The sequence below is a fragment of the Palaemon carinicauda genome, chromosome 28 (genome assembly GCF_036898095.1).
Source record: "Palaemon carinicauda isolate YSFRI2023 chromosome 28, ASM3689809v2, whole genome shotgun sequence".
NCBI classification, from domain to species: Eukaryota; Metazoa; Arthropoda; class Malacostraca; order Decapoda; family Palaemonidae; genus Palaemon; species Palaemon carinicauda.
Window position 1 is genome coordinate 19702589 of NC_090752.1, and position 27500 is coordinate 19730088.

Below are 27500 nucleotides of genomic sequence, written 5' to 3' on the forward strand. Positions count from 1 at the left end.
CTATTTAAAAACACTGCAATCTTCTACAGTAACTTAAAGTTAACCTTGATTTCTTTTACTACTAAGTTTCAACTTTGAAACCTTAGAACTTAGACCATAGCTGCCATGATCATCAAAACGGAGAGAAAAACAAACATAAACTGTTATGTGCGATGAAGAGAATCACATTTACGAAAAGCACAAAACACAAACAGCGCAAAAACAAAGACATACGGTATTGGCTTTGTGAGTGTTGTTTTAAGGTTGCCGAGGTAAAGTGTATGCATTTTACAACTGCAATGAACCAAAAAGAATTTTTTTCAATGGCTGCCATAATTCGTTCAATGAAGAATCAAGTAAAAAAATATTGTGCATTTTCTTCACGGGATATAATTGGAACTGTTGTACAAACACTTGACGAGAAAACAAAATCACATCAGCAAGCCGTGCCTCAAATAAACGTAACATAATGCAGCACTTCCAACTTGTTCTCCAGAATTTGAAATTCCCGATTGAGTTAAATACCTAGCAAATGGCTTCTTGTTTTTGCCTTTAAATTGAGTTGAAGGTGCAGGAAGGATTTTAGATTTTGCTTCAGAAACCAGCTTGAATTACACTGAAAGCTTGAAAAATTGGGCGTGTGATGGAGCTTTCAAATTATCTCAAAGCTTGTGGACCCAGCAAGGGACACTGCATATCACCATTTAAGGGTCATGTGTGCCTTGCCTGTTTGCTTCTCTGGACAAAAGAGAGGTTATATATCGCCTATTTTTTTACGTACATGATCTTTGACCAAATAGTCAACCTGCTGATTGTCTCATTTATTTTGAAAAAAATAGACTCCAAAATTCTTTTCTATTGTATCTATATTTCCATTTTCAGAAATCGCTGGGTGTCTTTTTCAACTTGGGGAATCTTTTGGGCGGAAGATTTGTAAACTTGGAGAGCATATGAAATACACGTGATGCAAATTTTCAACTTGAAACTAAATATTTTGCACCCCAGCTTTCTTGCCGATTGAAGATGTGGGAAATGCTTTTAAGAATTGTTCGATGAAGTAACATCCATGCCCTGTTTTTCCTTATATTTTGGAATTATATATAATGGCATTGTGAGAAGGGTGTGGTATTCGTCTCTAAAGAGAAATCCCAATGTTTTCAATTAAACTGTGGGATGTGCTTGACCGTGATTTGATAGACTTACCAAGATCGAATACGAAGGGGAAGGTTTTCACAATTCTTTACGCTCAACAGTAATATCTTATGTACCCAAATTTGTGAAAACTGTGCTCAGCCATTAAAGCAAAAGTAGGAATAAATAAGGAAAAAAAACTGTTCACATTCTACGTGGAGTTCCAATAAGAAAGAAAAAAAAAACCAAATTATTGATGCACAATTGAAAAGGAAAATTCCATATTATCAAGATGGAAATCCTTTGCATTTTTTACAAACCAACATTGCGCACAATTGGTCTTAATGAGAAAGATTCAACTCCAAATTATTTTTCACTTAATCTCTTCTTAATAATGTTTTTGCGCATACCCCATAAAATTGCCTAAAATAAAATTCATTATTTTGTTTTCAAAATGCAAAATTTTGTAGTTGGAGATCTCTGAAGTGGAATTTACCGTGGGGAAATTGAACTGTTTTGGAATTTAGCATAGTGGAAGATTCAATGGTGAAATTTACCTTGAGTGAAATTTACCAGGGGAATTTGTTATGGTGGAAATGAATGCTCAGTTATAAAGTAAGTTAACAATTTGTTTCCTGCGGCTGTGAATTAGGTCTCCCAATTCCAGGATAGGTCTTTCATCTTTCTCCTTCACTGAATTATTTTAGTCATCTATACACAGTTCTTTAGTTGATAATAAGACGATTAAGTACGCCTTTTTTCGATAATCTGGTGAATTGCTGCTCAACCTGCTTGGCAGGTAAATACACGATGTTGGTGACACTGCTTGTTGATGTCTGATTAGACCAAGCCCATAACTAGATTTCCGATACGTTCATTATATTAGATACCACACTATGGCAGCTAAAAAGGCACATTCATTAATTATTCATGTCTTTTAATTTTTGTCAGTATTAGAAATCTATTTACTTATAATATAGCTATTTTGATAAAAAAAAATAGATAATTGACACTTTAAAACCGTGCTTACTGAATTGTATCTTATATTGAGCAAAGTTGCAAATGTTTCGTCGTTGTAAACTAGCGTCATTAGAAATGTGAAGAAGGTACGACTTCCCAGTTAGTGGTTTTCGTATGAAAATCACTGAAAATACCTTGTTGTATTCTGCACAAGATATTTACATAGCTAATTAGAATAATTTTCTTAATTCATAACGGAAATAAGACGTCTTAAGTTGGCAATTGTGGGGTTTAGCCAGGGGAGGTCATTTCTTATCATCCCCATAAGAAATGTTAAAATTCCAGATTATGTTCATTTTCTAAAATTAGGATAGGAAGGTAAGACTAGTCTTATGTAAGAGAGCTTGATTGCATGAAAAAATTCTGTTCAGTATACTATTCTGTAAAATGCATAATTTGATTTGCACAGGCTCACATTGTTAGTAATATTGATACTAATGGCAACGGCAAACAGACTTTGCATGCATGTCAGGGTAAATGATGCATTTTTGGGGAGCAGTTTACAGGAATATTTTTAAGAGAGTCAAGTTCTATTATATAAGACTAGTCTTAGTTATTTAGTCTAGTTTTGGAAATGGGCAAAATCTTAGGTTTTCTTCTAAGGCATATTAAAAATTTACCTCCCTTGGCTAAACCCCAAATAAATCCTTACCAGGTCTCTGTTTGTAAGTTCTTGAAGAAAGTTGGTCTCTGCTTTACTTTTGTAAGAACTCCAGTGCCATTAGGATGAGTGCTTTTTCGACCATCTCCAATGACCCTGAGGTGAGCATAACCCTATTTTTTTCACATGGAACACAATGATTTTGGTTGTTACTGGTGTATGCCAAACTATTAAAGGTTTGCATTCCATGAAAGGACAGTCTCTGTAACAAACATGGAAGTTGCAAAGGTCCCAAAAGTACACCTTATTGGTAGGGTTAGTAGTGGTGTACCTATTTATGATATATGGCTGAATCATCATACAACTGTCCAAACGTCAGTAGTAGGCGAGGATGCCTCGGGATATCCTATCTTCTTATCGTTTGCCTCAATAACTTTGACACAGGAATACATACTTTTTGCTTTTGAAGTTTCCTGCCTTATGATGCCTGCAAGGTCATAAAGCTACAGTACATCTCTCTCTCTCTCTCTCTCTCTCTCTCTCTCTCTCTCTCTCTCTCTCTCTCTCTCTCTCTCTCTCTCTCTCTCTCAACAACCTGTAAAAACACTAATTACAGTGTTAAAGGGAATTTTCGTAACGAAGGTGGTTGTGCCATTTTCACAGAAACACAGTGCTCTCAAATGTTAAATGAATTTGTTTGGGATAAAGAAACCACAAAGGCTTTAGGATGCATAAAAATGAGAGTAGAACTGAGCATTGAATCCCAAAACAAGTTGCTGTTGTTCGCGACCGATGTTCTATATATTACTCTTTTGTGGTAGAGGAAATAAAGAAAACTTTACGAGGAAAGGGGAGGAAGAAGAATAAAAAAAGGGAGCCTCTTGTGAGACATCTTCTTTTCTTTATTTTCTATATTCACTCTACCTTCTGAATTACTATCTTGGCCATAATTTTGTACGTTTTGACAATATTAAAAAGAAAGATTAAAAAGGAAATTCACTTAAGTCTTGTAAATTGAGCTAAACCTTAACTTCATCAGGTAGCTCTCACTCTATTGTTGGTTAGGAGGTTACTATTGATTGGAGTTTTTTAAATATTTTTCTTATACTAAAATTAATGGATTTCTGACTAATAGAGTGATTTTATATCTATTTTGTAGGAAATGTTGATATATGGGTTGGAGGATTACTAGAAGATCCTGTTGAGGGAGCACGAGTTGGACCAACTTTCCTTTGTCTACTTGTTGAACAGTTCAAAAAATTACGTGATGGTGACCGGTAAGATCACAATTTTGAGTTTCATTCCCATTATAAGCTAATCTAACTTTTACTAATATTCTATTAATTTTTTAAAGGTGTTGGCATATATTTCAGCTTTTTCAGTAATGGGCTTTGTATTTTTGGATCACATATGTAAGTATACTAGATAAGGCCTTTGTCAAAAATGCAAGAAGTGTGTATATTTTAAACAGTACTGGCAATCAAAATGAACATTACTTTAAGAGTTATGTCATAAGATTATTAAAACGTATTTATAGATACTATATTCACTGTAGGGTGCCAGTTAGTAAGGCTGATAAGTACTAGAAACAATTCAAGTCTTGCTAGGATAATGTTATAACAGTTTAATGGATCATGCCTCAAGTCAGAACTCAGGAAAAAATATAAATGTATATTGAATTTACGTTTTAGAACCAAAAGTATAATCATTATTGCCCTCTTCAGGATACGGAATAACACATAATAAATACTTTTATTATTATTCTTCTCAAGATACAGAATAACAGATCTATTACTTTATTTTTTATTATTTATTTATTTATTTTTTTTTTTTTTTGCATAAGGCCCATCCCCATTAACCGAGAACTACCGCCACTTACATTTTGGCAAAATATAGGATTTCAGAAGATAATAAAAAAGAAAATCACAATTATAGATTTAATTTTTCACCTTGGCAATACTACAACTCCAGGGAATAGAATATTTATGGTTGGACTCCCTGCTGGAAAAGGAGGCTGGCTTTGCTCACCATAGACTGGTGTGAGAGAGGGTTGTTAGGTTGCAACTGAGAGTCGAGGTGAATGCAACTAATTTTATTTCAACAGATAGTGAGTTCATATACAATAGGGTCCGGGCAAGAATGCCACAAAAGTTCTAACATACTTGTTCATGTAAAGGCAGGCTTAATCAGGTTCTGTTAACAGGTAGGGATACAGCGAGATATACAAACAAAAAAATACCATTACATTCTACGAGCATGATACTGTTACAGTGTACGAGCATGTGTGAAAGACCTGCGGTACATGGCTTCCTCCTTAAAAAACGGATTTTTGGGTGAGATAGCCATGTCGTCCTGATGGAAGGTTCCTAATAGTAGCTTCCAAGGGATATATGTACTACAGTGATATTCCCAGAGAATTTACCTTTAGGTCTCCAGAATTCTAACTCCTGGAGCGAATATCCTTAACATTCTCTTAAGAATATCGCATAAATCAGGGGACGTATATCTTGATATGACACATAGCGATCTTCACCCCGAATAGCGTTTTCGCTTCGAGAGGGAAGAGTCGCAATTTTGGATGGGGAGCCGTTATCAAGGTTACCCTACTTCCCGTACTACTATTGAGTATCAAGATGGCGGACATTCCTTGTAGCCTTGAGCATGGTGCTGCAGATATAGTAGTTTTGGGAGGGATTCTGCGAAGACCTTTTCTATTGAAAAGGGGGGTGGGTCCATCAGGACGACATGGCTATCTCACCCAAAAAGAGATTTTCCGCTTCGCTCAAAATCCATTTTTTGGGCTCAAGCCATGTCCTCCTGATAGAAGTTTACCAAAGCATTACTGTATCTGTGGATTTTCATCGGTGCCTTAACCTTGGGACATTTTTTCTATGGTCATGTGGACCATTTGAGACAAATGACGTTACTGTTATCCGTCATTATCACTAATCATAGACAATGTTAGTGCTTCCTGCCCCCTGCAGAGAAGAGTCATACTAGACAGTAGAAAAGGGGCCTCAAGGTTAGCATATATTGTATGAACAAACATAAGTATTCACTGGGTATACAAACGATCTCACAGTTTGTATATATTGTCGGAACAATATCAGTGTCCACTATATCCATTGTTTGTAAGCATACAATGATATGAGGTTTACTTACATGAGTAAGTCAAAGAACTCTAGCATCTTAAATATGCAAATTGCCGGGCGAATTAGGACGCAATTACATTCTAATAGACATTTATTTCTAATAAATGCCTAAATGAAATAACAAGTGAAACAAATGTAACAGGACAAATGAATTATACGTGCAACGTATACAGAAATTATTTTTCCCCTTTGAAAGAGAAGAAATGATGAGTGCCACTCTAAGACTGAAAAATTTTAATAAATTTTTCCTTTATAATTTCTGTAAATGTTTTATCCTATCAACACTGTGTACTACGTACACACAGCACAACTATTATTTGTATAATTCCATACCTGAGATTTTGAACAGAATTAGTTTCACCATGGTAACACTCACTTAAAGGGTATCACACCAGAAGTGTTGACACCTTTTCCCTTTAATTGATAGTCCCAATCAATTAACTGTTCATCGCAGTAATTAGACGACAGGTTTTAATACACTACCTGCCGCCACCACTCAATGCTTCAGTTCATGGACCTTCTTAGCATAGTGTTTGTAGAACACTCTGGATGATTTCCATCCAGTATATGAGCGAAGACGCTCAAAGTCCATGTACTGAAAGAAATTCAGTGATGAAGCAATTTTCCTCGGATCATGACCTGCGGGTGTACTGTCAGGATCTGCTCTCGAATAAATTAGGTGAGCTTCGCCCTCAGTTGTTTTAGGGATAAGTTTGATCCAGAGGTTTCTCCTTTAAAGAGCTGTCCTCCCCTGAAGTCTGAAGTTCTACGAAGATAGACCTTTAGACACTACAGGACATAGAGAGACACCTCTTAGTGGGTAGCTCGTTCTTAGCAAGATAGGTTGGATCAGGAAAGATTCAGTTCCCCCACTTCTGTGAAATGAATGTAGCCCTCATTCCTAGATAGGGTTACTATTTCACTAACTCTAGCCCAAGAGGCTATAGAAAACAGAAAAATAACCTTCTGGGCTAGATCCTTGAGGGAACAATCTTCATTGTTCACAGATGAGGCATAATGTAGGATAAAGCCCATGAGATGGGCTTTGGAGATGCTGCAGGCCTAAGCCTTGTGCATGCCTTCAGAATCTTATTAAAGATTTCATTCGCCAGATCCACTTGAAAGGCATATAGTTAAGCTGACTTGCACGTAGTTATCGTGTTGGCTGCCAGACCTTGATTATTGATTATGAAGGTGGACAAAGAAGGATAGACAGAAGTTCATTGAAATTTCTTTCGGTCCTTTTGCTTTTACTTGTATTCTTCTAAGAATTCTATATTGCCTTCTGAGATCCCAAATCTTTTCCTAACCAATAAGGCAAGACAATCATGAAATGAAGGGTTTGGGCTCTCTGTGATAAATCGAAGGCAATTAACTCCTGAACCCTCTGAGATAGTGCTGGGTTTAGTACTAGGGCCAGCCTCAGCCTCAGTTCCTTCACTAGAGGGAACCAGTTGCTCTTGGGCTATTTGGGAGCCACCAGAGCTACCCCTCCCTAGAAGGATCTCAGCATGTTGAGGACCTTCAGCAGGAGATTGGATGGGATGAACAGGAATTCCTGAGGCCATCCCTTCCATACTAGAGACATGGTGTCTGTTATCTCCTCTAGAGGATCCTCGTATGGGGCTACATATCGAGGTAGTTTCTTGATGACGCTCGTCACGAAAAGGTCGATCTGCAGCTTGGGGACTTGTTCCTATCTGGGAGAGAATAGGTCTGTGTCCGTGGACCATTCTAACTCTATCGGCTTAAGCCTGAGTAGAGCATCCGTTATCACATTGCGGATTGATTGTACATGAACTGCTGATAGGTGCCTTCCTTTTAGGCAAGGGATGGCTAACATCACCTAACCTATATGAAACGCTCTCAAGCCTTGTCGGTTCCGACGTCTCATTATCGCTTCGATGTCCCAGATCAGCCTGAGGAGGTCTGATCTGCGTGGAGAGAGTTTCCCCAACCACGACAGGACTACCATGGCCTTGGATAGAAATGACCAAGTCCCTTGGATTTTTCTCTGATGGGAGTGAACACCCCATTCTTCTGACTAGGCATCCATGCGGATGATCTTCATTAGTCGAGGTAGTTGCAAGGGTGCGGTCCTCAATAGGCTTTTGGCCTTTGACCATTGTTTGGGAAGCAATCAAGGAAAGACCGATATCGGTCATTTTAGATATCTTCGAGTGTTTGATGCGTATCTTCTCCAGACTCTTAACGCATCTTTCAGCTGTGCTCTTAGCACTGGGTCTGTCACTATTGCGAACTGGAGACAGTTCAGAACTCTTTCCTGTTAGCGTCTTGGAATCCTGACTGATTACCATAGTCTGTTGACCGACCCTGCAATCTCCTTTTACATCCCTAAGGGAAAGGAGAGCTGGTGTGACCTCAGGTTTCGATGGTTTTTTAACCATTGAAGCCTTTGAGCTGGAGAGAATCGAAACTTCTTGAAGCTGATTTTGCATCCTCGATGTTCCAGCAACCGGATCACTTCCTTGGATGCTCGTAGACCAGCCACGTGGGGTGCTGTCCGCACCAGCCTTTCGTCCAGGTACTTTGTTACCTGAACCATTTCTAAGCTTGGTTATTGCGTGACTGTGTCCACCAATTTTGTGAAGATACTTAGGACTGTGTTTAGTCAGATAAGTATCTTTCTTAGGACATACGTTATCCTCTGTAACTTGAATCCTAGGTAGGAGGAGAGGGGGCGACTGACTGGAAACTGCCAATAGGCATCTTTCAGGTCTGACAAGACTGTGAACACCCCTTTTTAAAATAGGGTCCTTATGTTCAGAAGGATTAACATTCTGAACTTGCTCTTTTATTTGAACTTGTTGAGTGGCAACAAGTCCAGAATGACTGAGTTTTCTTGAGTCCTTCTTGTGAACACCAAACAGCCTTCCATGGAAGTCGATGGACTATACTTTCCTTACCACCTGTATGCTCTAGAGCTCTAAGGTATACTCTTCTGAAACGGTGTTGGAGTGTAGGAAGAGTTGAGGAAATGATGTTGGAGGCATGTCTATTTTCCATCCTAGTCTCATCTTGATTAGGCCTTGGACCCAAGGATCGAAGGTCCAGCGATCCTGAAAGAACCTCCCTCCTACCAGAAGCGTCTCTGCTTCGACTGATCAGAAGGTTTACCTCTTCAACTGCCTGCCTGCGGCACCGCGGTCATCGAAACTGTGGGATGTTGTTGAACAGCCTGAGGAAAAATTCTAGACTTTTCTGTCTTCCTTTTAGGTTGGGGACCCACATCCGTGGAAGACTTTCTCTTTGAAGAGATACCCCACTTCTGGAGAAGTCCCGTATTCTATGTGGTGGTTTTCTCAATCACCTCTTTGACTACTTCGTTTGGAAAGAGGTCTCTACCCCAGATGTTGGAAGATATCAGCTTCCTGGTTTCATGTTTCACTGCTGCGGTAGTGAACACGAACTCCCTACAGGCTCTCCTAGCCTTCATAAAGGCATATAGGTCTTTTACTTAGGTCTTTTACTAAGGTGGCCATATGCATTTTGTCCAAGACCATGAGCATGTCTGGGGTACTTTGATGGGCTGAACACAACTCTATGCAGTTCTGTAGGGATAGGGAGGCTGCAAGTCTCTCATTTGTCTCTTGTTCCTTGCACAAAAGAGACTCAGAAAGTTTATGGAGATTCTCGCTAAACTGTCGTCCAGCGAAATCCGCGTCTAGTTTCCCTACTGAAAAGGTTAAGTGCACTTCCTTCCAATCCTTCTCCTGCATGGGTAAGGCTAGTAACAGAGGCTTGCACTCCTCGAGTGCAGGACATGGTTTGCCTGCCTCCACTGCCTTGGTAACAGATTTAAATGCCTTCCACGAAAAGGGGAATGTTATTGAAGCAGGAGCAAGAAAAGTAGGGTGTCTGTTACTTAGTGTAAACACTTTCGACACTGAGTAACCCTCCTTTCTCAGGCTACTTGACAAGATAGCCTGTGCCTTATCATGGTCGAGAATCATGACCTCCTTCGGTTCCGTTTCTTTTCCTGACGTTGGTTCATGCTTCAGTCGAATGAAACAATTAGGGAAAGCGTTAAAGCTTGGCCAAAACTGGATTTCATCTAGAGGAACATCCCCCATCTTCTCCGAGATGTAGAGTTTGCAGTCTAAAACCAGCATAAGCTCCGCATACCTCCAGGGATTGGTTTTGGAGTATGTCGCAAGGTCTTGGTCTCTGGGTTGCTTGTATGACCCTTGGGGAGCGACAAGTGGAGCTTCACAGAGCTCTATCTTGAGTTTTGCTTCCTCCGTTTCGCCTTGTTTGCAAAAGTTTTCCATTAGACCCTTAATATGGGCCAGTAACTGGTCCATTTTGTCTAATAGAGGGGTAGAAGATGAAGATGTCGAGGTTAACGGCTCCAGAGCCGGCACAGACGGAGGCAATTCCAACACGACATTGTCTACTTCTTCCCGGTGGGGCTTCCTGCCATTCGTCCCAAAGGCTATCAGGACGCAGGGAGGTGCGAATCGTGCCTGGGGCCACCACTATTTCCCTACTTGTTTTCGGGAATAGTAAGCTACGCATCCTATCATTAGGTAGGTATGGTCCCGGAGAGATCTTCTGGAACCCTCTTACCCAATTACGTAGTTTCTTACGAGCTGCATCCCTAGACTCCATTGACTTGGGATTATCCAAACCCTCGGACACTAAGGTCCGATAGATATTGCAAACTTGGGGGTCCCAATATTGCAGGGATTCGGAAATAATATTGCAGGGGGCATGAAACCTGCATGTATTGTGACCGTAAAAGTACTTACTCTTAATATTGCAGAAGACTGCAACACATGTCATCTGGGGTTCCTCCTGTAAAGAAAGGAAAGCAGAATGAGTATACAATTGATTATCTCACTGATAAGCAATATGAAATAGTCATCTTTTAACATAAATAGCTTAGGATAGTGAGCTAGAAAGGGATAGTGGGAGACACATACTTGTGTATCCCTTGCAAGCAATTGCTGTTACCTCCCTTCACTATTAACTATAAAGAGTTTCCTTTATCAAGGCAACTCAAACGAAAGGGTTCTAACCCCTAGAGGTAGAAAAAGTGTACATTGCCACTGCCCCTTTTAATTATTTAACACTGTGAGGTAAGGATAACTGATTTCTAATCAGAGTATTGAGGGAATTCTATTCTTTCAATATAGGATCGGTCTCAGCAGAAGCCCGCACAAGGATACCCAAGATATGTTAGAAATTAACTATTGTATAATCATACTATAGTTTTCTGTTTGCAGTATATACTATATTGCAAAATACAGACTACTGTATATTTATATATTGTAGTTCAGCCAGTGTGCTGCCAGTATGGCTAGCGTCTGGCGGCACGGTCCAGCCGGCATGATGCCGACTAGACTAGGAAATATAAAAGACATATATTTGTGTATCCTACCCAGCCGATTTGCTGTGGCCTTCCCTTCCAATATTAAAACCATAGAGTTTCATGATCAGGGATGCTCAAGGATAAGGGTTCTAAGCTTTAAGGATAGAAAGTGTACTACCACCGGCCCTTTAATTTATTTAATATTGTAAGGTAAAACGTAAACTGATTTCTAATCAGAATATTGAAGAAATTCTATTCTTTCAATATAGGATTGGTCTCATCAAACATCTGGGCAAGGATACCCAAGATATATTGGAAGAAAACTACTAGTATAATATATACAATAGTTTTCTATCTGCAGTATATACTATACTGCAGATATACTGACTACTGTATAAACATATACTGTAATCCAACTGGCATAAAGCCGGCATAGCTAGTCCCTGCCGGCACAGCCCGGCCGGCATGCTAGCTAAAAGAGAGAGAGAGAAAGCATGGAGTGAAGGACTGCCTTATAACTGTGTATGTATACACTAAATAAGGATGTAAATACTGTATCTAATTTACTGCCTTTCCCCAGAAAGAAGGTTCAAATGGAAGGGGAGAATGTATCATTCAGGCTTCCATCCAACCACCAGTACCATCGCCGGCAAGGTCCGGCCGGCACATGGTCGGCAGACTAGCACCCAGCAGCACTGGTACAGTCGGCATACTGCCGGCTAAGTCAGCACCTGTCTGTGCCGGTCCGGCTGGCATACCACTGGCCAGGCTAGTACCCCGGCAACAGCACTTGTGGCCGGCAGTCCAAGGGGGGACTGAAGAACCTTGGTGACAGAAGAGACTTTCCACCAACAGCCATCATGGCTGCTGGCAGCCGTCATAGCTGCCGGCATTTATCGTAAACATGGCCTCCGGCAGTCGTCATAGCCGCCGGCAGTTGTCCTAGCCGCCGGCAGTTGTCCTAGCCGCCAGCAGCCGGCATGGCCGTCTGCAGCTATCATGGCCGCCGGCAAACGTCATGGCCGCCAGCAGCCGGCATAGCCGCAGGCAGTCAGACAACAGCTGTTAAGTAGGAGTCCGGCCGGCCCCGCAACCCACTGGCAATCGGTGAGATTGCAGGATGACGGCCCAAAGAGTTGCGATGGCTAGGCCATCACTAAAGGACAGAGGAGGGAGGGAAAAGGGTCCTGTATGAGGTGTGGAAGGAGCCGGCAAGGTTGCCGGTCCTACCACACCCTTAAGAAACTCTGTTTCAGTATCGGCGACATCCTAGGTGACAGGAGAATCTCTAATCTCCAGCCTAGGGTCTGCCAATACAGTTAAGGGGACGGCGGCAGTGCCGCCTCCTCTCAACAAAGGAGAAACAAAGTTCCAGTGCCGGCACCATCCTAGGCGGCAGAAGAATGTCTATTCTTCAGCCAAGGGTCTGTGAGCACAGGACTGATGTTCTAGACCACAGGGAGAAGGTGGCGGCATCATACAACCACTTCAAGTGCGGCCTAGGGAGGACTAGCCTCCTATGCTGGCAGCCTAGCCGGAAGGGGAATGACTATTCACCCTGCTGGCCGGCTGCCGGCACAAGACTACATACTCTGAGGTTCTGACCTAATTTCAAAACCTGCTATCTGCGGCTAAGGGAAGGGATAGAAAACCCTAGGCTAGTCATGCCTGAATGAAAACTCGAGGCACGACCCACTAGGGTTGTAGCCTAAGGCTACACTCAGAGGGAAGGAGGGATTACCCTTAAATCTCCACTGGAGACGAGTATCGGTTTATATAACAATTCTAGGAGATATCTATCTTCGCCTGAATTGATAAAACGATACACGAGTGTAACCGGGGAAATGTCTGAAAGTAATATCTATGCGGAATTTCTAAACATATTCGAACATAATTGAGAGAGAGAGAGAGAGAGAGAGAGAGAGAGAGAGAGAGAGAGAGAGAGAGAGAGAGAGAGAGAGAGAGAGAGAATATCTATGGAAGACTACAGAAAGGTAGAGAAGTCAATTTCTAGTGGATGTAAGTGTCTTTAATTCTACTGTAGAAGATGTGAGCCAAATTTTTTGGAGACAGTTACCTTGAATGAGCTTGGGCAAAAAATGGAAACGTTAGAATTAATGGCAAGAGATATGTTTGCTTCATTAGAAAAACAAATAATTGAACTGAAGATGGAAAATCAATTTCTTAGGCTCGGGGTTACTGGTGAGCTACCTGTAAAGGATTTGAAACCAAGTTATTCTGACGTCGTGAAAGAGAGAAATTTGATTTTGATTGCTGATGAAGATGAGAATGAAGCTACCACAATGGAAGAGAAGAAAGGTGTATTAACAAAAGACGACCAACTAGGGTTGTAACCTAAGGCTACACTCAGAGGGAAGGAGGGATTACCCTTAAATCTCCACTGGAGACGAGTATTGGTTTATATAATAATTCTAGGAGATATCTATCTTCGCCTGAATTGATAAAACGATACACGAGTGTAACTGGGGAAATGTCTGAAAGTATACTACATCGCCTAGGTTAGGTTACCTAGGCAAGACGAGATCTCGGTTACCTAAATCACCGAAACTCTAACGTATACGATCGACATAGAAAAAAGGAAAATTATGCATATATTTATCTTTACAAGTATAAATTGCCTATATAGCTTTCATAATTAATTAATTATTGCTATTTCAACTGGGAATATCGTTCTACTAAATAAATAACACATGCCTAACGAACGACAGAGCTCATGGCGCCTCTGGTAACAGGCCTAGCTCCTAATCACAATAAATTACTCTAAAATCACTTTGAAACAGTAGCTGAAAATATACACATTGTAAAGAATCAATACTCAACTTTCCAGAGGCAAAAGAAGCTGGAGATTGCATAATAATCCTTGCAGAATCGATCGAAAAAGTTAGATCAACAAGGAACACCACCGTACGAATTCGCTACAAAATTAGGAATGTCCGCCATCTTGGATATGGCGCCATCTTGATACTCTATAATAGTATGGGAAGTAGAGTAACCTTGATAACGGCTCCCCTTCTAAAATTTCCACTCTTCCCCCTTGAAGTGAAAACGCTATTCGGGGTGAAGATTGCTATGTGTCGTATCAAGATATACATCCCCTGATTTATGTGATATCCTTAAGAGAATATTTAGGATATTCGCGCCAGGAGTTAGAATTCTGGAGACCTAAAGGTAAATTCTCTGGGAATATCACTGTAGTACATATATCCCTTGGAAGCTACTATTAGGAAGCTTTCATCAGGACTACATGGCTTGAGCCCAAAAAAAATTACATACATGTGAAATATGGGGACTTGCTCTAGAGAAGCGTACTGTAGCCGAGTCATGTGGCAGTAGATATGCAAGTTTTATGGGATCAATGGAGACCCAGTCTTCATTGCCATATATGTTAATTAAGAATGCCTTCGGGGTACAGCAGATCACGTGGAAAGGGCCTTTGTAAGGGGGAGTTGCTGGTGGTTTGCTAGTGTCGTTGTAGAGGTTTGCGGACAGTGGCCTAATGTAGCACGCAAAATGCCTAGTGTCCAAATACCAACCACATTCCAATGTTCGCTACACAAAAAGATAAAATGGTGGAATACCCAGAAATAGGGGCAAAAGGTAAACAGACAAGAGAATTAGTCACTGGGCACCACCCCTCGATTTTTTACACTGGGCAATGGGACCCAGCTCGAACCTGTTCCTAATATTATTCTAGAGTACACAGTTCTTCAGAACAATGGCATGGCTCTATGATTTAGGTAAGATTTCTTATTCTTTACTTGCCGAAAAAGCAGGTAGTGTGAGTGATGGTTAATTCCAAGGAAAATCAACAGTATATATATGATAAATAGCTTGAATCTCAAGTTAGATTTTAGAAAGAAAACAAAGGACACAAAGTCTAGATTGGTGGCTGAGAAGTGGACAGGTTATGCAGGGAAAAGAAACGCTTACTGTTTACAAAAATAAAAATAAAAGTTTTATGTAAACACTTGAGAGAGAGAAAAAAAATCAATGCACTGATTGAGAAAATATAGGTATTCAAAACCAGAAGGAGAGATAAATCTTCTTAGGAATCAATCTTCTAATTGTGTAATTTAAATATAGATAGAAGTATATATAAAGACCAACATAAGTATATATATTTGGCCTAAACTCAAATGTAATTTGACAGGTAACATAGTTACTTATGTTTTTCTTCTGAACCATCATTTTTAAAGTGATTTAATCGCAAACTCCTTCAGAGGCTTCCTCCGTGCTACAATGAAAAAGGACAGCAAAATATCAAATACAGTACAGTACTCCGTGTAACCTCCCAAATACCATGCTATAAAAGTTTACATATTATAGTACCATAATGAACACAATAGTGTGTACGTTGCTGTTGCCTGGGGGGTCCAATGATCTCACCAAGCAACGCCACTGCTAAATTACATATCCAGATACAAAAGTTAACAGCAGCCAACCTTGGCAGTTAGGATCAAGACAAAGCCTTTTGGGTCAAGGTCAACATAGCCAAGACAAAGTTCCATGCTTGTAACATAAGAAAACTTCAAACTTGAAGGAGAACCCCACCACATTGCGATTCACAATCTACATAGTGAGTCAACAGGGTTTGGACATAAATCTCCGACCACCTACTGATAAAGGATACATAACCATAGGTTTTTTTTTTTTTTCACTAAAGTTAACACTGCACTAATGTCCTAAGAATCCCCAACAGTAAAAAATTCCAAAACATCTGAACACAAGCTTGAAATCTCAACACACCACATCCATCGTCTTATCAGAGCCTTGAAATCCTTACGTCAGAAATTTTAACCTATGATATGTGAGGATCTGCTAAGCTGTGCAATAGTAAGTCTCGCTACCATCTCCGAGCCCTACAAGGAGTAGGGCGTGGTGCCAACCACCTGTTAAGTTAAACAGAAACAGAATAAAACATTATGAGGAGCTTGAGGCTCATTAAATAATGGGAATGACAAAAATGACAAATCTGTGAGGAATTTGTATTTTTCATAACATACAAATAATTAAGATTTTTCGCACAAACCCCTAATTATTATTAGATTCCCCCCCTTAGCATTTAAGCCCATCTAAAAATGTCTCATAACTAACAACAACGCCTTACACTAACTGTACATTTTCAAATGAATATATATTACATTATAAAAAATAGATTTCAATAGAAAGGAAGGCTGATCAACTAAAAGAAATTTAATTTATCATCCGGCCCTTCGTCCACTTATCCAAGTAACATCACAGTTATTATTACAGGTGTAAACTCTTAAAACTATACAGGAAAATAGAAAAAGTACATTCATCATAGTCCAAAATCAATTTTAGAGAATGCAAAACTTATTGATTTTGGACTATTATAGTACAATTAAAAAAAAATTACTAGATTTAATATAACTTTGTCATGGTCATGGAAAATTTACAACAATTAAAAAACATCCACACAAATCGTGACTAAATACAGTTTTCCCCACAAAGGGAAAACCGCCTTTTAACTACCCCAATATGGGAATGAAAAAATTACTAATAAAAAATTAATTACTATGCAAAGCCTTGAGATAAAAAAGGAACTTCTGTTCAGTACTTAGTTCAATGAAAGATTTATAGTTCTTCTGAGTCTCAAAATTCTGTCTGGGTACATGCACCGGGATTCAGCAATATGCTGGCGAGACATACAAATTTCCTGCAACACCGGAGACAGGCTAAGCCGGTGACTCTCCAGGTACAAGTTGGGTGTCTTTAACCGATCGATAACCTCACATGACAATTTAATATTTGCGCGTTATTGACTTCCTCTAATGTGAACCAGAGATGGAATCCATGCACTAAGAAGCAGACAATAAAAATCCCCCAAAATAAGGTTATGATTCAGGGCAAAGCTCTGTTTCAGAAAACCCAGACAGTGCAGTTGCATTCAGGTTAGATACACCCGACTGTGTCACTTCAGCCTCGAGTTAGACCAGTGTTTCAATTTACCATCAGAATGTCTGAAAGGATTTGAATTCTGAGGTGCTCAGGAATGGAGGACAGTTCCCTCTCTGTAGAATTCGACTGATCAGTGATACGAGGCCTCCACTACATGACTCGAGGCTGAACTAGAGGTAGGTCAGAAACTGGACCTTTTGACCTAGTCCATGGAGGACTAATTCCACTACAGGTGGGATTTTCAGGCAACAGTCGTTCATCACAATCGGGTGGCAAAAAGGCAAGAAAGTCATAGTCAGGATACATGAACACAGCTGAGTTAGAAAAAGGGTTTTCTAAACTATCAGGTCTTGAAAAGTCTGGACTGGAACTCTTGGAGCCAGCACAGAGTGTTTCCAACAACGAAATGCCAGAAAACTTCCCAGAATTCCCAACTCCCTGGAGGATGAACGACACCTTCTTCTCGGAAAGAGGAGTCTAAGAAATAGGGTGTTGGAAATTTGGGCACAGGAGAGTGTATGACCAATTTGGGAATCGAAATTGGGCTCTCACACATTTTAGTGGGGTCGTTCTCCCGCAGTTGGAGGACCACACAATCTCCAATAGATTCAGGCTTCGATACAGGACTCTCATCCAAATTTTCTGGGGGATATAACCTAGTATCCAGTGCTCTTTTCCTGCCATGTATCCTAGCTGGTTTAAAGATGGGCTTAGGCTAAGTAAAAGTTCTCGTATAATGGTAACTTTTCCTTTGTCGTTGGGACTTGTTACAATCTTCAGACAAAAGGTATGATGCAACTATTGAAGCCACCCCATAGGAGTCACCATCACTACTGGAACCAGAACTCTCCGAGACTTCAGAGGAAGTCAGACTATTATCCACGAGTCCTGGACTATTCTGAGTCTCAGTTACAGGATCAGAACCCTTTGGATACCAGAGAAAGTGCCTCCTAAGATAGACTGAAGGTTCAAGATAGGCTTTTCACTGGCATTTCTAAGGATACTAAGGATTGGGTCCGCGCCTGTACTTCTTGCCAAACTTCCAAAGTACATCGATACTCGGATTCAGGAGTGGGCACCTTTCCTCAACCTCAGCGTCGTCTCGCACACATTCACGTCGACGTTGTAGGCCCCCTACCCACATCACAAGGACATCGTTACCTGTTTACCGTCATCGACCCCTCCACTCGTTGGCCTGAAGCCATTCCCTTGGAAACAGCAACTTCCGCCTCATGTACATCTGCCTTACTCTCAGGATGGATTGCAAGATTTGGTATCCATGAGCATATTACTTCTGACAGGGGTACCACTTTCACCTCTCAATTGTGGACATCATTAGCGAATCTCCTGGGCATCACCCTACATCAGACAACTGCCTACAACCCTGCTGCCAATGGAATAGTTGAACGTTTTCATCGCACCCTCAAAGCAGCTTTGATGTCCCGCTGCAAGGATTCCAACTGGTTTACTCAGCTTCCCTGGGTCCTCCTGGGACTAAGGACCACTCCTAAAGACGCCCTCGACATCTTGGCAGCTGAAATGGTGTACGGCGACCCGTTGGTCGTCCCTGCCAAATTTTTTCCTTCTACAACCTCCTTTGACTATCTCCAGCGCATACGTCACTTCGTGGGAAAATTTACTCAATGCTGCCAGACTTACAAGCCCCCAGCGAAGCATCACATACCAACAGACTTGCACTCTGCAACGCATGTCTTCCTGCACAGCGACACTAGCAAGCCACCGCTAATGCCTCCTTACACGGGCCCTTTCCTTGTGATCCGACGCAATCCAAAAGCATTCCTACTAAATATTCGTAGCAAAGAAGACTGGGTCTCCCTTGATTGTCTAAAACCTGCTTAACTCCTGCCAGATGACCCGCCTACAGTTCGCCTCTCTAGATCAGGGCGCCATAGTTAACATGTACTGTATGTCATTTTTAGGGGGGGAGCCATGTACCAACCGTGTGTTACACGATCGTACATAGTTCATTTTATGTATATATTATGCTTGTATCTTCGCTCTTCCCTCGCACTAAAAAGAACCAAAATAAATATGTCTGCTTTTCTCCTCTGTAACAATGTCTGTTTTTGAACATGAAATTTCTTGTTGTTTTGAGCTTTTGTATATAAAGGAGAGTGTTCTATAATCAATTTACTCAGTAGCTTTCATCCTGCCTTTGAGTCACAACCTTCTCTCGGCCCGTCACACCAACAACGAGAATCATTTATCCCCACCCAACTGCCAGTGTATCCATTTCAGAAAACCGTAGCAGATTTCTTTCAGCTAGATAATAAATGCTATTTAGCATATGCAGACAAATTAACCGGGTGGCTGGAACTTTCGTGCTTTGGCAATAGTGTGATGTCATCAATGATCATCCCTATACTACGGAGGTTGTTCTGCCGTTGAGGTACCCCTGAGAAGATATCCACTGATGGAGGGACGAACCTAGCTAGTGCCGAGTTGTTGGACTTTTAAAAGTGATGTGTGGTGCAATTGGGTATCTTATCAGCACAATACCCCCAATCGAATGGGCGAGCTTAGGCTGCTGTGCGCTCTGCTAAGCCCATGATTAGGGACATTGTTAGGGGTAACAGGAGCCTAGACACCGATGTCACAGCCAAAGCCCTTATGCAATACAGGAATGCTCCTCTAAGGAATATAGACAAGTCTCCTGCGCAACTAACGTTGGGGAGGCAGTTACAGGACTCTGTCCCAATGGTAAATGAATTCTTGTATTTGGACAATCATTGGATAACGACAATATGCGAGAGAGAAAAGGCTATGGTCAAAACTTCGCAGAAAGAGGAGCATTTATATGACCTGCATGCACGGCAGGTGCCATACCTACGTGTAGGTAACCCAAGTCCTCATACAGGACGTAGTCAGTAAGAAGTGGGACCGATCGGGGGTGGTGATGGAAAAGCTCCCATATAAACAGTATTTAATTAAGATAGATGGGACGGGTAGAATGTCGAGGAGAAATCGCCGGCACTTGAAGTACATTACAGTGAAGAACCAGTGCCCTACTATGAAACCAGCTGTGGAGGTGCCACATACCCAGGACAAGGAGGTAGATGCTGACCACTGTAGCCTCCCACCCCTAGGCAGGCATAGTTCAAGGCTAACAAAACGCCCAGCTTGGATGAGGGACTACAAGGGTGGAAAATAGATGCAATTTGTCGGTTCTAGAGTTATTATTGTGTTTTGCTTCAGTAAATCATTTCTCATTTGTTTTTGTTCCTCTGTTTTGTTTGTCTCTGAGAGATATGCTTTGGTTGCGGGTTTTCAGTGTGTCTATGTTGTTTAGGTAATGCGTAGCTTTTGGGGGGGATGTAGGATAAGTATGTGTCAGTAATGAATCAGGTTTTGTTATGTCTATGGTTAGCTATGCTTCGCCTAACTCGTTGGTGCCAAGACCACCCGTTTTGGCGCTTACATTAGTAAGCTTGTACTGACCGTAGGATTAAGACGTGCTCCCTAATAAACCATCAACACGGGAATAGTGCTCCTTACTTACCTGTCTATGGTATACCATAAAATATTTTTAAAAAGAATGCTTTCTAACGATAGAATATCTTTATATTATATAGAGTATCAATATTCCAATTGTGTGAATAATAGCAGAAAAAGAATGAAAAAAAAAATTATCCTTTTCTTTCAAATTTTATTCTTGGAGATCACGCTGGCAAATAATTCAATTGAAATGGGTATGGTGGCTTTATTTTTATACATTAGTGTTTCTTTTAGTTTCATTTTACAACTAAATAGGTTGATAATAAAACTTACATCAATAATAATTTCCCCTAAATCTATAGAAATATAGGGAAAATGGTATCAAATGTTACATTGAGGAAATATAGTGTAGAATTTTTATATGAAAGTGGTATTTAGAAGGTTATTGAGATTACAAATACAAGGTTTTTTTTTTTTACTATATAACAAAATAACTAAGCTTTCTAATGATATATAACTTTATATAATGTATCAATATTCTAATAGCTTACATATAGCAGAAAAATGTATGACAAAATTCTTGTTTTCTGTAAAAATACTGCGTGATCATAAATGCAATTTAATTAAAATAGCTGTGATGAGTTTAAATTTATTGTGAGAGTGATTAATGTGGTTTCATTTTACAGCTATAGAGATACTGTATGTAATAAATCTTACATAATTTTAAAAAATACCAAAACATATCGAACTATGGAAAACAGTGAGTCAAGAGTTACTATAATGAAGACCTTTATAAAGTTTTACTAAAGTAGTATTCATAAGAATATATTGATTTCAAATGTAGAAATAATAGAAGAAAATGAATGGCAAAATTCTCGTTTTCTTTTGCGAGTGCAAATAATTTAATTGAAATGACTGTGGGGACTATTTTTAACGTTAGTGTTCTTTTTATAGCTAAATAGTTACATGATATATCTTACATCAATAAAAATTTCCCTAAAATATATGAAATTATGTAAAAATAGGGTCCAATATTACAACAATGAAAATTTATGTATGTGTATGAATACATTTTGAAAATAACGGTTTTCACACTATAAAAACAGCAATGAAGTAGGCACTAGGCTTCTATCGTGATATTTCATGATTTCTATTATTCATTCAGGTGTAATGTTAAAGGATCTTGTATTTTGTTTAGGAGAAGGCTCATAGAGCACTAAAACTTGTATCACAATGTATGCCATTTATGAAGTACACATGACACTGCTTTTGCTTTGTTGCACTCCATTTTTATTCTGTACCAACCGTGTTTCACACAATTGTACATAATTCCTTTTGTATATATTATGCTTGTATCTTCGCTCTTCCCTCGCACTAAAACGAACATGAAAATTCATGTCTGGGTTTTCCTCTGTAATATTGTCTGTCTTGTGAACTTGTTATGTCCTGTTGCCTTGAGGTTTTGTATATAAGGAGAATGTTCTACAATAATATAACTCAGTCGATTGCATCCTGCCTTTGAGTTCACAGCCCTCTCTCGGCCGTCACACTGGTGACCCCGGAAGTCAACTCGCTCCCACCGCCTTCCACCTCCACCCCCTCGCCCCTTCATCGTTAGTACTATGGAGGACTCTACGGCAGTTGGTGCTGCGGCCGCTCCATTCAAACTTTCATCGTTTGCAAGCGGAGAGGCGTTTGCTTGGTTTCAACGCGCTGAAGTCCAGTTTCGTATCAGGGGCGTGACTCGCTCAACCACCAAAGCGGATTATGTTCTCGCGGCGATACCCGAGGACACCTTCCCAGAAATATCCGACTGGCTTTGTGAACAAGGAGACACCCCAATAGCGTATGACGCCCTCAAAACATGCCTACTGCAGCAGTACTCACCGTCGCCACCCGCCCGTATAGCAAAGCTTTTTCAGCTCTCGCAACAACCGTTGGGGGACCAAAGAGCTTCACTTGCCCTCAGGGAAATGACCAGTATCGCTCGCCTTCAACTTGCTGCAGACGGCTCTCCTCGTGAGGTGAACCTACTTCGTGCCCTTTGGATACGCCGTACGCCGTTTACCCGAACCTGTACGCGCTGCCATACCCGATGTCGATAGTTTACCCATAAAGGACTTGATGACCAAAGCCGACGCCCTTATGGACAGCCACTTCAAGACCTCCATCAACGCCTCCACCCCTGACGAAGAGGATGCCTATTCAACGTCAACCGAAGCTGACATGAATGCCGTAGGACATACACGCCTACCCCGTGATGTGCCGAAGCAGCGACAAAGCCGCCCACCACCCACCAATCACTCGCGCCCCAACGAACGACTTCTACAGCCACTTACTACCTCCCATCCGCCGCAGTTCAGCTACTACCACTTCAGATTCGGGGCAACCGCGAAGAAATGTGCCAAGGATTGTCAGTGGCCAAAAAACATGTAAGTAGGCCATCGCTTGTGGCAGTGGCCTCCCGTGTTTCTAATCTTTTTTTTTTTACAGGATGCAGGAACGGGCGTGCGATTTTTGGTAGACACGGGTGCTTGTCGTTCTCTTTTGCCAAGGAAACTCTTCAAGGCACAACGTAGTCTGTCTACATCTGCCGACGTCCGCTTGGTAGCTGCCAACGGATCTGCGATACCCACCTACGGTTACGAGAACCTCACATTACCGTTCGGAAACGGTAAATTCAATTGGAAGTTTCTCGTTGCTGACGTCACAATGTCAATCCCCGGTGCGGATTTCCTCTCTCATTTCCACCTTCTGGTCGATGTCGCCCACCGACGATTGGCCAACGCAGACTTGTACTTGTCGACACCTCTTCAACCCGCCCCTTCTAACCTCGCTCTCCACATCAGCGCACCCACGGATGCCTACGCCCACCTCCTCACGTCGTACCCGGAAGTTTTCCGTCCAGAACTTCGCCAGACACCCACGGTTCCTGCCAAGCACGGTATTTATCACCATATCAAGACGACGGGACCCCCAGTCTTCGCAAAATTCAGACGTCTGGCACCGGAACGATTGGCAGCCGCCAAACAGATGTTCGCCGAAATGGAGGAAATGGGCCTTTGCCAAAAGGCCTCCAGCCCATGGTCGTCACCCTTACACATCGTTCTGAAGAAAGACGGCTCCCTCCGTCCGTGTGGGGATTACAGGCGCCTGAACATGCAAACAGAACCGGATCACTACCCCCTCCCAAACATAGCTGACGTGACCTCCTACCTGCACAAAGCAAAGGTTTTCTCTACGCTCGATCTCCTGAAGGGGTATTATCAGGTGCCTATAAACCCAGAAGACATCCCTAAGACTGCCATCACCACTCCGTTTGGTACATACACCTTCAATTACTCCTGTTTTGGCCTTCGTAATGCTGGGGCCACGTTTCAACGTCTCATGGATGGCATCTTAGGGGACCTCCATTTCTGTGTATGTTATGTGGACGACATACTTGTGTTCTCCTCCTCAAAAGAGGAACACCTCCGTCACCTGCGCATCGTGCTCGACCGCCTGCAACAAAACGGCCTTGTAGTCCGGTACGACAAGTGTACCTTTGGCGCCAACGAAGTATCGTTCTTAGGGCACTGCATCACTCCTGAAGGTATCCACCCCCTCCCTGAGAAGGTAGCAGCCGTTCAGAACTTCCCCGTGCCCTCGACCGTCAAAGCTCTGCAGGAATTCTTGGGCATGATCAACTATTATCACCGTTTTCTGCCAGCCATTGCCGCCACTCTTGCTCCCCTCTACGCCTCCCTCAAGGGTAAGCCGAAGGACCTGAAGTGGGGTCCCCTTCAAGAAGCAGCCTTCTGCAATGCAACTGCTGCGGCTCTCACTTTTCCTATCCCACACGCCCCTCTCCTTCTCTCCACCGATGCCAGCGACGTCGCTATTGGTGCAGTACTCGAGCAGGTGGTCAAAGGCTCGCCCCGCCCATTGGCCTTCTTCAGCAGAAAACTATCCAAGGCAGAATCGGGTTATTCTACCTTCGATCGAGAATTGCTGGCGGTGCACTTAGCTGTCCGTCACTTTCGCCATTTCTTAGAAGGTACGCCCTTCGTCATTCGCACAGACCACATGCCTCTGGTGCACGCCTTCACTCGACAGTCTGACGCCTGGTCCGCCCGTCAACGCCGACATCTCTCCGCCGTGGCTGAATACAATTGCACCCTCCAATACGTCCCTGGGAAAATGAATCCCGTTGCCGATGCCCTGTCAAGAAACACGTTGGCTGCCGTTCAACTGGGATTGGATTACAATGCCCTGGCTGAAGCCCAACGACAGGATCCAGAGTATCAAGCTTGTAGGACATCCTGCACGTTCCTCCGTTGGGAAGACTTTCCCCTCGAAGACTCCAACACCATCCTCCTCTGTGACGTTAGTACTGGTAGACCGCGACCTTGGATTCCTGCTCCCATGCGCCGACAGGTGTTTGATTTCATTCACGGCCTTTCACATCCCTCGTGCCGTTCTACTGCACAGCTGCTGAAGGCAAAGTTCATTGGCACGGCATTTCTAAGGATGCTAAGGATTGGGTCCGCGCCTGTACTTCTTGCCAAACTTCCAAAGTACATCGACACACGGATTCAAGAGTGGGCACCTTTCCTCAACCTCAGTGTCGTTTCGCACACATTCACGTCGACGTTGTAGGCCCCCTACCCACATCACAAGGACATCGTTACCTGTTTACCGTCATCGACCGCTCCACTCGTTGGCCTGAAGCCATTCCCATGGAAACTGCAATGTCCGCCTCATGTACATCTGCCTTACTCTCTGGTTGGATTTCAAGATTCGGTATCCCTGAGCATATTACTTCTGACAGGGGAACCACTTTCACCTCTCAATTGTGGACGTCATTAGCGAATCTCCTGGGCATCACCCTACATCAGACAACGGCCTACAACCCTGCTGCCAATGGAATGGTTGAACGTTTTCATCGCACCCTCAAAGCAGCTTTGATGTCCCGCTGCAAGGATTGCAACTGGTTTACTCAGCTTCCCTGGGTCCTCCTGGGACTAAGGACCACTCCTAAAGACGCCCTTGACATCTCGGCAGCTGAAATGGTGTATGGCGAGCCGTTGGTCGTCCCTGCCGAATTTTTTCCTTCTACAACCTCCTTTGACTATCTCCAGCGCATACGTCACGTCGTGGGAAAATTTACTCCATGCCGCCAGACTTACAAGCCCCCAGCGAAGCATTACATACCAACGGACTTGCACTCTGCAACACACGTCTTCCTGCGCAACGACACCAGCAAGCCACCACTAACGCCCCCTTACACGGGCCCTTTCCTTGTGATCCGACGCAGTCCGAAAGCATTCCTCCTAAACATTCGGGGCAAAGAAGACTGGGTCTCCATTGATCGTCTAAAACCTGCTTATCTTCTGCCAGATGACCCGCCTACATTTCGCCTCTCTAGATCAGGGCGCCCTATTTAACATGTACAGTATGTCATTTTTAGGGGGGGAGCCATGTACCAACCTTGTTTCACACAATTGTACATAATTCCTTTTGTATATATTATGCTTGTATCTTCGCTCTTCCCTCGCACTAAAACGAACATGAAAATTCATGTCTGGTTTTTCCTCTGTAATATTGTCTGTCTTGTGAACTTGTTATGTCCTGTTGCCTTGAGGTTTTGTATATAAGGAGAATGTTCTACCATAATATAACTCAGTCGATTGCATCCTGTCTTTGAGTTCACAGCCCTCTCTCGGCCGTCACAATTCTTTTTCCTTCCCTAATGATTCCCAGGACTCAAACTTTCTCGATGACTGAATGGTGTTTTGACGTAGGTTTAGGGTCATCTACATCTTTAGGAATTGCCAGTTGAGTCATAAAATTATCACTATAAATTGGAGGAGCAGCAGGCGGGCTAGGATAACTAGGATGAGGACCATCAGGTCATTAGTCCCCAGGCAAAGAAGAAGTGCATAGAGTAAGAGCGAGGCCGCTCATCTTCATTGTAGTAGAGGAGGGCATCGAGAAGCTCTTGAAGGAACAGTTTTTTATATCTCTACTGTGCTTCAAGTAGAAACCAAATGCAAATGAATGATAATTCATCAGATGGTCGAAGCCGTCCTCAACCAAATTATTATTATTATTATTATTATTATTATTATTATTATTATTATTGTTGTTGTTGTTATTATCATTTTATTTTTAATAGCTAAGCTACAACTGTTGTGGGAAAAGCAGGATGCTATAAGCCCAAAGGTTCCAGCAAGAAAAATATACCCCAGTGAGGAAAGGAAGTGAATAAACTATGTGAGGAGTAATGAATGAACAATGTATAATATATTAAAATCGGTAACAACGTTAAAATAGATTTGTCTTTTATAAACTATGAAGAAAGACTTGTGTCAGCCTATTCATCATAACATTTGCTACAAGTTTGAACTTCTGAAGTTATTGATTCAACTGCTCGATTAGGTGAGGTCATTTCATAATCTGGTCTCAGCTGGAATAAAACTTCTAGAATAATGTGAAGTGTTGAGTCTTATGATGGAGAAGGCAAGACTGTTAGAATCAACTGTATATCTAGTACTACATAGAGGATGGTACACTGTGGGAAGATGTGAATGTAAATGATGGTCAGAATTATGAAAAAAAATCTTATGCAACCAGATATCAATATCCAGATCAGGAATGAAAAATATAAATGACAAGTTTATTTTTGCAAACAAATTAAGATTAGAGCCAGCAGATGGAGACCAGTAAGAGAACAATACTCGAAACAGGGTAGAATGAAAGAACTGAAGCATTTCTTCAAAATAGATTTCTTCACTCAAGAACATCTAAGAATTTCTCAATAAAAAAAATTTTCGTTTATTTTTTTTTTTTTTTTTTTTGGCAATTGAAGAAGAAACAGACGGAAGGTGTTTTTCGAAAGTACTTC

General features: G+C 41.8%; 1 protein-coding gene across 2 annotated transcripts in view; it reads left to right on the plus strand.

The window, feature by feature from the left end:
- The window catches only part of Pxn (Peroxidasin), a 425335-nt gene that overhangs the window by 315138 nt on the left and 82697 nt on the right, over nt 1-27500 (plus strand). For both annotated transcript variants that reach the window (XM_068351797.1, XM_068351798.1), the window contains exon 25: nt 3891-4008. In XM_068351797.1, coding sequence (XP_068207898.1) covers nt 3891-4008 — 118 coding nt within the window. The remainder of the gene's footprint in view (nt 1-3890; nt 4009-27500) is intronic.